This window comes from Tamandua tetradactyla, chromosome 15, assembly GCF_023851605.1.
Source record: "Tamandua tetradactyla isolate mTamTet1 chromosome 15, mTamTet1.pri, whole genome shotgun sequence".
Taxonomy (NCBI): domain Eukaryota; kingdom Metazoa; phylum Chordata; class Mammalia; order Pilosa; family Myrmecophagidae; genus Tamandua; species Tamandua tetradactyla.
Genome location: NC_135341.1, coordinates 44,609,759 through 44,620,121, shown reverse-complemented (window position 1 = coordinate 44,620,121; position 10,363 = coordinate 44,609,759). Strand labels below are relative to the sequence as shown.

At 53.8% G+C, this 10,363-nt stretch overlaps 1 protein-coding gene across 1 annotated transcript; it reads left to right on the top strand.

The window, feature by feature from the left end:
* Nucleotides 1-987: 987 nt before the first annotated feature.
* Nucleotides 988-10,356, top strand: KLHL40 (kelch like family member 40). The gene is made up of 6 exons (XM_077129652.1): nt 988-2,219; nt 3,566-3,726; nt 4,094-4,201; nt 4,394-4,579; nt 9,135-9,281; nt 9,816-10,356. Exons 1-6 carry the CDS (start codon nt 1,050-1,052, stop codon nt 9,925-9,927), a joined length of 1,884 nt encoding a protein of 627 aa, XP_076985767.1. The 5' UTR covers nt 988-1,049; the 3' UTR covers nt 9,928-10,356.
* The last annotated feature ends 7 nt before the right edge of the window (nt 10,357-10,363 follow it).

Genomic DNA, 10,363 nt, shown 5'->3' with positions numbered 1-10,363 from the left:
AGTGGGACTAGCTATTCTAGGCCCCAACACTGACCCCTCAGATGTAGACAGGACTTGGGGGTCCTGAGGCCAGGCCCAGGACTGACCAAGAGCAACGAGCACGGACAGCTCAAGTCTTGGAATATTAAACTTTAGAGAGTTACTTTTTGAACACGAACATCTAGAATGTTAAAACCAAGGGGGGTTAAAAGTCTAGAATATCAGAATTCTGTGGAAATAATTTTTCTAGTGTGTCTCACACCTTAGAATTTTAAGACCCTGAAACAATGTACTCCCAAGAAAACAACCCCAGAGCTTCTGAACCTTAGCTGAACTAAACAGAGACCCTTAGAGCCTAACTCCTCCAGCTCCTCATTGTGTAGGGGAGGAAACTGAGGCTCAATGGAATGACCTGCCCTGCCCCAGACCCTACAGAAAAGTGGCAACCTTGTTTATCTCAGACACCTTCTTGCTTTCTGGCGCAGTGCAAGGAGGGGCTCAGAGCTGGGGCAGAAAGGGTCAAGTTCTTCCCATTTAAAGATGAGGCCACACCTGCCCCCAAAGGGTGAATAGCATACCCAAGTTGACTCAGCAGGAAAAGAAGGCACACTGTACGTATTCCACTCCACAAGGCCCGAGTGGAAGACACTTGAGAGAGGAAGATGGGCATCCCGGGACGGAAGGCCCAGAGGGCAGGAAGGAAGGGAGATCCCTAAAAAGGGCCCTCTATGCTTCCCTTTCCAAGTGCTGAGGATCCCAGCTTGATCCTATGCCCCATTTAGAAATGAGGCAATGAAGCCCTCATCTTTGAGGGGAGAGCCCAGACACCCCACCCACGTCCCATGAGCCCTGGGGCTTGACTCGAGGCTGTTCCGGGAGGGGGGCCTCTGTCCAGCTGTCTCCTCTGCGTCACCTGTGGGATGTCAGAGGACTCGCCTTACAGGGCTGAGGCCACCTCTATATATAGCCTCAGTAGGACAGCTGCACAGACAAAGCGCGCTGCAGCAGGAGGGCAGGAGAGCACTGACTGGAGTCTCACGGCCTGGTCGCCCCACCGTAGGCCACTCACCATGGCTCTGGGCTTGGAGCAGGCCGAAGAGCAGCGATTGTATCAGCAGACGCTCCTGCAGGAGGGGCTCAAGGACATGCTGGACCACGGCAAGTTCCTCGACTGTGTGGTGCGGACAGGTGAGCGCGAGTTCCCCTGCCACCGCTTGGTGCTGGCTGCCTGCAGCCCCTACTTCCGGGCGCGCTTCCTGGCGGAGCCAGAGAGCGCCGGCGAGCTGCGCCTGGAGGAGGTGTCCCCCGACGTGATGGGCCAGGTGCTGCACTACCTGTACACGTCGGAGATTGCGCTGGATGAGGGGAGCGTGCAGGAGTTGTTCGCCGCGGCGCACCGGTTCCAGATCCCGTCCATCTTCACCATCTGCGTGTCGTTCCTGCAGAAGCGCCTGTGCCTCGCCAACTGCCTGGCGGTCTTCCGCCTGGGACTCATGCTGGACTGCGCGCGCCTCGCGGTGGCCGCCCGCGACTTCATCTGCGCACGCTTCACGCTCGTGGCGCGCGACTCCGACTTCCTCGGACTCTCGGCCGACGAGCTGATCGCCATCATCTCCAGCGACGGCCTCAACGTGGAGAAGGAGGAGGCCGTGTTCGAGGCTGTGATGCGGTGGGCGAGCAGCGGCGACGCCGAGGCGCAGGCGGAGCGCCAGCGCTCGCTCCCCACGGTCTTCGAGAGCGTGCGCTGCCGCCTGCTGCCGCGAGCCTTCCTGGAGAGCCGCGTGGAGCGCCACCCGCTGGTGCGCGCCCAGCCCGAGCTGCTGCGGAAGGTGCAGATGGTGAAGGATGCGCACGAGGGCCGCCTCACCGTGCTGCGTAGGAAGAAGAAAGACAAGGAGAAGGAGAAGGACGCCGCCGGGACCAAGGCGGCGGACAAGGGCAAAACCGAGGCTGAGGCCAAAGAGGAGGCCGAGGAGGAGGCTGAACGCGTCCTACCTGGGATCCTCAATGACACCCTGCGCTTTGGCATGTTCCTGCAGGACCTCATCTTCATGATCAGCGAGGAGGGTGCCGCGGCCTACGACCCTGCTGCCAATGAGTGTTACTGGGCTTCCCTCTCCACCCAGATCCCCAAGAACCATGTCAGCCTTGTGACCAAAGAGAACCAGGTCTTCGTGGCGGGGGGCCTCTTCTACAACGAGGACAACAAGGAGGACCCCATGAGCGCTTACTTCCTGCAGGTGCCTGCGCGAGCCCTGGGACGCGGGGGTGGGCAGCCCGTGCCGGCGTCTGTACGAGGGCAGCTTTGGGGGCCAAGAGGGGCCTATGTCTGCTTTTCAGAGAATAATGCTGGTTTTGGGGTGAGAATGAAGACAAGAGGGCCTGGAAGTTGAGGACAGTTGTATGCAAATGATAACGAGCTACGTAACTTTGTTTTTGTTTTCTGTCTTGGGGGAATGGCAGCCCCAGGATGGTCCAGCATTTGGTAGCCCTGGCCCTGCACATGGGTTGGGGTCAAGCATAATGAAAAGGAGAAGCAGCAGGGCCAGTGCAGGGCTCCTGGGAAGGGTCTCCATGCCCAAGAATGGAGCCTGACACAGAGAATGTGCCAGGCAAAGGGACATCCTGTCTAGTCCTCCCATTATACAAATGGGGAACCTAAGGTCCAGGAAGAACCGGTAAAGTGGGGTGCCCAGTTCAAGTTGAGGTGTGATCATGGTATCCCAGACAGCAGGGATAGTTTCCTGGAGACCTGTCCTGTAGGTTTGAGCCTTGCCATCTGGGCAGAATTTGGATACCTGAAGGGGAGAGTGGTAGTATTTCTCAAGGGAAAATGGTATGAGCAAGAGAGAGAGAGATGGGCAGGAATGGGCCTGGCCTGATTAAGCTCACAGGCCTTACGGTGGGACTGGGGTGGGGGTGGAATCCAATCCCAGCTTCATCCAGTACCAGCCAAGCAGCCTGGGCAGATTATTTTTCTGGGCCTCTGTTTGTAAAATGGGGATAATATTCTTCCTGCCTGATGCAGTTGTTTTGAAGTTTAGATGAAATGTTGTTTGTTTGTAATGCGCTCCGAACAGTGCTCGAGGAGCCACTATTAACTGATTATAAAGCTGTTGAGGTGGACAGGGAGGCAAATTTACCCTGAAGATTTTAAGGGGTGAGTGACAGGGCTGTATTTGGAAGTCTCCTAGTCAGAGGAATAGGGTGGAGGATGTACACAAAAGATAGCCTGTGGCGAGCAGGGGGCAGGGAAGACTCAGTTGTCCTGGAATGGTACTGGGGAAGGGTCCCAGCACTCAGCTCAGTGCCACAGCCCCTCTCCTCGGCTATGCCCCGTGGTGTCCCCATCACAGTGCTATAATGGTGTTCTCCCAGCACCTACCCCATCACATACCCTCCCAGGGTTCTCAGCTGCCCTTAGCCTGGAGGGAGGAGGGGCTCTGCCTCCGGAGCCACCTACAGGCTGTGCTGGCACACCCTGGAGGTCCAGACTTCTCTGTGACCCGGGGTGACTGCCCGGGGACGAGCTGGGGCTGGGGGGCTTGGGGGCAGTGGCTAACTTTCTGGCTGGCCCTGCCGGCAGTTTGACCACCTGGATTCAGAGTGGCTGGGGATGCCGCCGCTGCCCTCGCCGCGCTGCCTCTTCGGCCTGGGAGAGGCTCTCAACTCCATCTACGTGGTCGGTGGCCGAGAGCTCAAGGACGGCGAGCGCAGCCTGGACTCGGTCCTGTGCTACGACCGGCTGTGAGCGCGGGCGGGGCGGGCTGGGGGCGGGGCCAGGGCCGGGCTGGGAAGCGGGTCGAGAGGTTGAGGGCGGAGCTAAGAATCCCGGCTGGGAGCCTGGGGAGCCTGGAGACCCGGGACTGGTTGGGGACCGTAGGGTGGCGGCCTGGGGAGTTAGCAGGCAGAGTCTGGGGGCAGAGGCGTGGTTGGGTAGGGGCGGCGCCATGGCCACGGTTGGGGGGCTGGGCCGAGAACTGAGCAGTCCGAGAAGTTCCTGTAAAGCATCTGGTGCACCTGGAATAGGTGTTGGGTGGGTGGGCGGTTGGAGGGAGAGGGACTGAGCGCGCAGCCTGAGCCGGACGCCCGCCCTCCCTCTCGTCCCCTCCAGGTCGTTCAAATGGGGCGAGTCGGACCCGCTGCCTTATTCTGTGTACGGCCACGCGGTGCTCTCCCATCTGGACCTAGTCTACGTCATTGGCGGCAAAGGCAGCGACAGGTGAGGCTCCGGCCTGGTGTGGGGCCGCAGCAGTGGGGTTTTAGGTAAGAACAGGAGCAGACTCTACCCCCGGCGCCGTCGGGGCTTGGGCTGGATGTTCAGAGAGGCCGGCGGGAGGGACTGGGCCGAGGGAGGGGCGGTTCTGCTCCTACTTCTCTCCACTCCTCCCGGGTCTTCATCCCCACCCGCCAGGAAGTGCCTGAACAAGATGTGCGTCTATGACCCTAAGAAGTTCGAGTGGAAGGAGCTGGCACCGATGCAGACAGCTCGCTCACTCTTTGGGGCCACAGTCCATGACGGACGCATTTTTGTGGCGGCAGGGGTCACCGACACCGGGCTGACCAGTTCAGCGGAGGTATACAGCATCGCGGACAACAAGTGAGGCTCTAATCCCCACCAGGTCCCCTCCTCCACCACCAGAGGCAGAACAGCTAGGGCCCCACTGCAGCCACCCTTGCTGTGTGGCTTTGGGCCTGTGCTGGCCTTTTCCGGGTCTGCCCCGGGGTGGGGGGTGGGGGGCGTCTGGGTTTGGATGTCAGCAAAGCAATAGTCCCTCCCCCCTTTCTGGGAGCAGCAGTGAGGTGGGGTGCGGCTTCCCCCACGAAGTGGGACAAATGTCATGGTGGTCACAGCCTGGTCTGCAGGAGAGAGCTCCCAGGGTGGAGTTGGGGGTACCAGATCTCTCCTTCAGGGACTCATACCTGGGCACTGGACGGGTTCTAGGGATACAGTGACAAGCAAGACAGAAACAAGCAAGACAAGCAAAACAGAGAAAAGGGAGCTAGCTGACGGCCAGTTGGACTCAGCCTGTGAAAAGTTTGAGGATGGATTAAAGAAGTATGGCCCAGGCAAAGAAAAGTCTGTGATAAGGCAATGAGGAGGAAAAAGGCAGGGCCCACTGGAGGAAAGACCACTCTTAAGGTTGGATGGAGTGTGACAGGTAAAAGGAGATGGGTTAGTGGGCACTGGCACTGGAGAGGTTGTGGGCAGGGCAGAGGGTCTTTAGCTTGAGGGCAATGAAATGCCTCCAAAGGGTTAGAAGCTATCATATGGGAGTATTTATTTATTTATTTTATTTGGGGGTGGGGTAATTTTTTTTTGACTTTTAATTTTGAAATACTTTCAAACTTACAGGACAGTTACAAAACTAATACTAACCCCCATCAGAAAAGTCCAACACACTCCAACCCCACCCTGCCCTAGATCCACCAATTTAACATTTTGCCTCATTTGCCATATCATTCTATTGATCCATCTATCTATATCTATCAGTCTATTTTCTGAACCCTTGAGTGTAGGTTGCATACATCATGCTCCTTGAACACAATACTGCATATACATTTCCTAAGAACAAGGATATTCATTTATATAATCACCTTAAGTACAGTTATCAAGTTCAAGCAATTTAACATGGATACAAAGCTATAAACAGAAACCCTATACCCATTAATGCATTAACTTCTCATTCCCCTTGCACCCGCCTCTGGTGACCTGTACTGTAATCTCTATGAGCTTGCATATCCTCCAATATTTTCTTTGTAGTTGCCATGGGGCTTAAATTTAACATCCTAAACCTATAACAATCTCTTTTACTTTGACAACTGATTTAACCCCAATAGTAAACACCCGTCTGTCCCCTCACCTCTATGTAGCTCTTGTCACAATGTAAATGTTTATACATTATGAGTCCAAAAGCACTGATTTGGCATTACATTTTGTATATTTGCCTTTTAGATCATGTAGGAAGTAAAAAGTGGAGTTACAAACCAAAAATACAGCATATTGGCATTTATATTTACCCACATTATTATCCTCATTGGGGAGCTTTTATTTCTTATGTGACTTTGATCTATTGCCTGTTGTCCTCACCTTTCAATCTGGAAATTTCTCCTTAGCGTCTGTTACAGGACCAGTCTAGTGGTGATGAATTCCCTCAGCTTTTGTTTTCTGGGAATGTGTTCATTTATGAAAGATGAATTTGTCAGATGCAGAATTCTTGGTTGGCAGTTTTTTACTTTCGGCACTTTAAATATGTCTTCTGACTACCTTCTTGCCTCCATAGTTTCTGATGAGAAATCAGCACTTTACTCTTAAAGAGGATCCCTTGTATATGAAATGTTGCTTCCCTCTTGAGGCTTTCAGCATTCTCTCTTTATCTTCGACATACAACAGTTTGATTATAATATACCAGAGTATGGGTCTATTTGGGTTTACCCTATTTGGAGTTCATTTAACGTCCTGGATTTGTAACTATGGAGGCAAGAAAGATAGTCAGAAGACATATTTAAAGTGCTGAAAGCAAAAAACTTTCATAAATGAACACATTCCCAGAAAACAAAAGCTGAGGGAATTCATCACCACTATGATGATTCTGGATCTTTCCTTAAATTTGGGAAATTTTCAACTATTATTACACTGATGGTGTCCCACAGACTCCTCAGGGTCTATTCACTTTTCTTCATTCTTTCTTCCTTCTGCTCCTCAGACTGAATGATTTCAATTGTCTTACCTTCTAGTTCACTGGTTTTTTCTTCTGCCAGCTCCAATCTGCTGTTGAATTCCATTAGGGAATTTTATATTTCTCCTCTGTGGTCTTCAGCTCTGTTTAGTTCCTTTTCATAATTTCCTTGTCTGTATTCATATTCTTTTTGTGTTCATGTATAGTTTTCCTGATTCTTTAATTACTTATTCATGTTTTCCTTTAGTTCTTTGAACATACTCAGGACCTTCCCCCCCCCCCCCCCCCCCCCCCCCCCCCAGTTTTTATCTGGTATATATCCCAGGTCTGGTCCTCTTAATTGATTGTTTTTACTGCTTCAATCTTCTTTGCTTGGGCTATTGCTTCCTGTTTCTTTGTATGTTTTGTAGCCTTTTGCTGAAACCTGGACATTTTGGTATTTTAATGTGTTATTGCTGGAATTTAGACTCTGGAGCATCTGTTCTTAAGTATTTATTCAAGCTAGTTTTTATGACAAAGCTTTCCTTGAATGCCAGGATGAGTTTAAAAAGAAAAGTTTTCCCAGTCTTTGCAGATTGATCTGTGCTGCAATCCTTCAGAGAGCCAGCATCTCTTGTCCCAGGCAGCCTGACTTGATGGCTTTCCCAAGCATTCTGAAGAAGAGCTCTATCAGCCACTTTCTAAATGTGACACAAGTTCTGGGACAGGAAATTCCTCAGATCACCACCAGACAGACTGGGTGAGACGTATATTGTCTCTGTATGTGCATGAAGGTTACTCTACTCCTTCTGGATCTGGGACCAGGACTCCTCACTGGGAGTGTGAGCTGGCTCCCATCAAACCATTGAGGGGTGGGGGAAGGGCCAGCCAGGGCACCGCAAGATCCTACTGCTTTTAGGTAACCTTTTCCTTGATTCAGCCCTATTACTGAAGTCTTTAAGCTTTTTTTTAATGGAGCGTTGGGAAGGATGTTTCTGCAAGCTCTTGCTAGTTGGTCAAAGCTAGCAAGGAGGGACAGAGGCCTAAGGCATCTTACCATCGTGATCAGTGTGGGTCTATCCACATAGTGTCTTTCTTTTTTATGAATGGTATGGAATGTACACACAGTGATTTAGATTTACCAGATGGGTTTTACCAAGACCCTGCATGCCAGCTGACATAGAGAAAAGATTAGGGACTTCCCAGGAGGCAGGGAGGCCAGGTGGGTCACTATAGGAAGAGATAATAGTAGCCACTGCAGGGATGGGACAGAGGGAGGGCACTGGAGAAAGTCAGATGAATTTCTCAGACTGTAAAGTGCACCCAGATCTACTGGGGGATCTTGTTAAAATGAAAATTCTGATTCAGCAGGTCTGTGGTGGTCTGTATTTAGCCCCAGGTGTTGTTGCTGCTGCTCAAAGTGAACTGCACTTTGGATAGTGAGAGTTTAGAAGGTAGATGAAATAAGAGTTGTTATTGATTGGGTGTTGGGTAGAGAGAATAAGAGAGAAGAGGATGCTTCTGAGTGGGGGCAGAGAGCCATTTTGGAGCACCTTTGAAGTTAGGTAGGAAAAGGGAGGGTCTAGCCAGGTTTTGGGGTGCTTGAGGGGTGTCCAGGAGTGGCTCACCAAGGCAGCGAGGTCTGCAACCCAGGAGAGAGGGCTGAGCAGGAGGGAGAGCTCTGGGGGTCGACAGCACACTGAGGGGACGAGCTCCCATAGGAGAGAGGTGTAAGTGGGAGAAGCTGAGGTCACCCCGAGGGACAGAGGGACAAGTGTATTATCCAGGAAGGAGTCTGAGAAGGTGTGACTGGGGAGATAGGGGCTGAAGAAGTACTCAGCAGGGGCCTGTACTGTGGACTGGGCCCTGGACTTTGAAGCCCTTTGGCAGCTGAGGACCTCAGTGGGGGCTGATTGCGGGCTGGGGATGAGGCCCGACTGCAGAAGCCAGGATAGGAGCCATGGTTTCAGGTAGTGAAGACAGCTCGAGATTAACTGGGCTTTTCAGGGGAGAAGATAGACGAGGCAGATGTGCACGGGGTGTGTGTGTGTGTGGGGGCTGCGGGAGCTTAATCTGTCAGTGAGGATTGAGAGGTCTGAGTTTGTGGCAACACAGCGGGGGCTACTGGGAACCAGGGTCATGGGTTTGCGAGTGGGAGTTCAGGCAGGACAATGAGAGGATCCATGGTGGACTTCTCTGGGCTGGAAGCATGCAATGACAAGGGGTCAAGAAGGGAGGGAAAGGACAAGAGAATGGGAAAGGAAGTGAAGTCAGGAGGGAAGGGCTTGAGCAACATGACTGGGGTGCTGTGAGGCCCGGGCAGGGGTAGCAGGTCGGCATTCCTGCCAGGAGATGTGCTGGGAGTATGGGAACTTGGGTTGCAGATTTCAGAGGGGTGCAGCTGCTGCTGTGGGTGCTGGGGTGGCAGGGACCATCACTGGACTTGGGGCCCCCAGAGGCCCCCAGGTGATGCCACTCCTCATACCCCCTCCCCAGGTGGGCACCCTTTGAGGCCTTCCCACAGGAGCGTAGCTCACTCAGCCTGGTCAGCCTGGTGGGCACCCTCTATGCCATAGGTGGCTTTGCCACGCTGGAGACCGAGTCTGGTGAGCTGGTCCCTACAGAGCTCAACGACATCTGGAGGTGAGTCCAGACCCCACGAGGTGTGGGAGGACATACGCAAGGCTGATGTCCCACAGCCCAGGCACTGTGCCCGGCACTGAGGTGCTTGGCAGGCTCCCCTGGGAGCAGAGCTTGTCCCTCTTCCTGGGTGCCCTGTGGAGAAGGGCCAGCAAACACACCCTCCCCCACAGCCCCATTTCTCTCCAGTTTATTGGGGAAAGTCTAGGTTTGCACAAATGGAACCACACCCCACTGTGGAGCATCAGCAATTGTGCAGACAGGAGCCAACCCCAGGCTCAGGGCACAGACCCCACGGAAACTTGGAGGAGTGTGGGAATTCTTGAGAGTGTGTGGACTTTCCTGGAGAATGGGGTGGCTGTTCTTTGGATGGGTCTTGGGGGGGGCCCGTTTCCCAAAGCATGGGAACTCTCCAGGGGAAGGCTTTCCTGGGGATGGGCCTGGGGTTAGGGGCACTTCCTGGGAGCTGGGTCCACCTGGATCCAGCTGACCAAGCTGCCCTCCCTCCAAACCCCACTCCTCACCCCCACCTCCCAGGTACAACGAGGATGAGAAGAAGTGGGAGGGAGTCCTGCGGGAGATTGCCTATGCGGCAGGAGCCACCTTCCTACCTGTGCGGCTCAATGTGCTGCGCCTGACCAAGATGTGAGCGGCCCAGGGGCCTCAATGAGGCAGCCCTGCCACCCTGTGGCCCACCCTGGCCTGGTCTTGCAGGGGCTCCAGGGAGGAGGCTGGGAGAGGCCAGAGCTCACCTGGATCCCATCATGATGTCTCAAGGGCCACCTGGGCCAGGGAAGGGAAGTTGCTGCCCACTTGCCGCCTTTGGGGTAAGGAAGAGAAACTCAAGGCCTCTCCAGTGTCTCCATCACTCCCACCGGGTCTTCTTGGTCCATGAGCCAGAACCAGAGGGAGGTGTGACAGGCAGAGCCCTGGCCTGCCCTGCCTGGCTGCGTGTGCTGGGTGAACTTCTCTACAGAACTGCATCTCCTCACCTGGCCCATGGAGAGTGACCCCATCAGGCACACTTGGCCAGGTGGCTGTCTCCTTTAAGAAGAATAAAGTGCCTTCTGAGCAAGCAGCTCAGG

Coding starts and splice junctions, on each gene's coding strand:
- KLHL40 (XM_077129652.1), top strand. CDS start 1,050: ATGGCTCTGGGCTTGGAGCAGGCCGAAGAGCAGCGATTGTATCAGCAG. Junction 2,220..3,565: donor TGAGCGCTTACTTCCTGCAG/GTGCCTGCGCGA, acceptor CCCTGCCGGCAG/TTTGACCACCTGGATTCAGA. Junction 9,282..9,815: donor GAGCTCAACGACATCTGGAG/GTGAGTCCAGAC, acceptor CCCACCTCCCAG/GTACAACGAGGATGAGAAGA.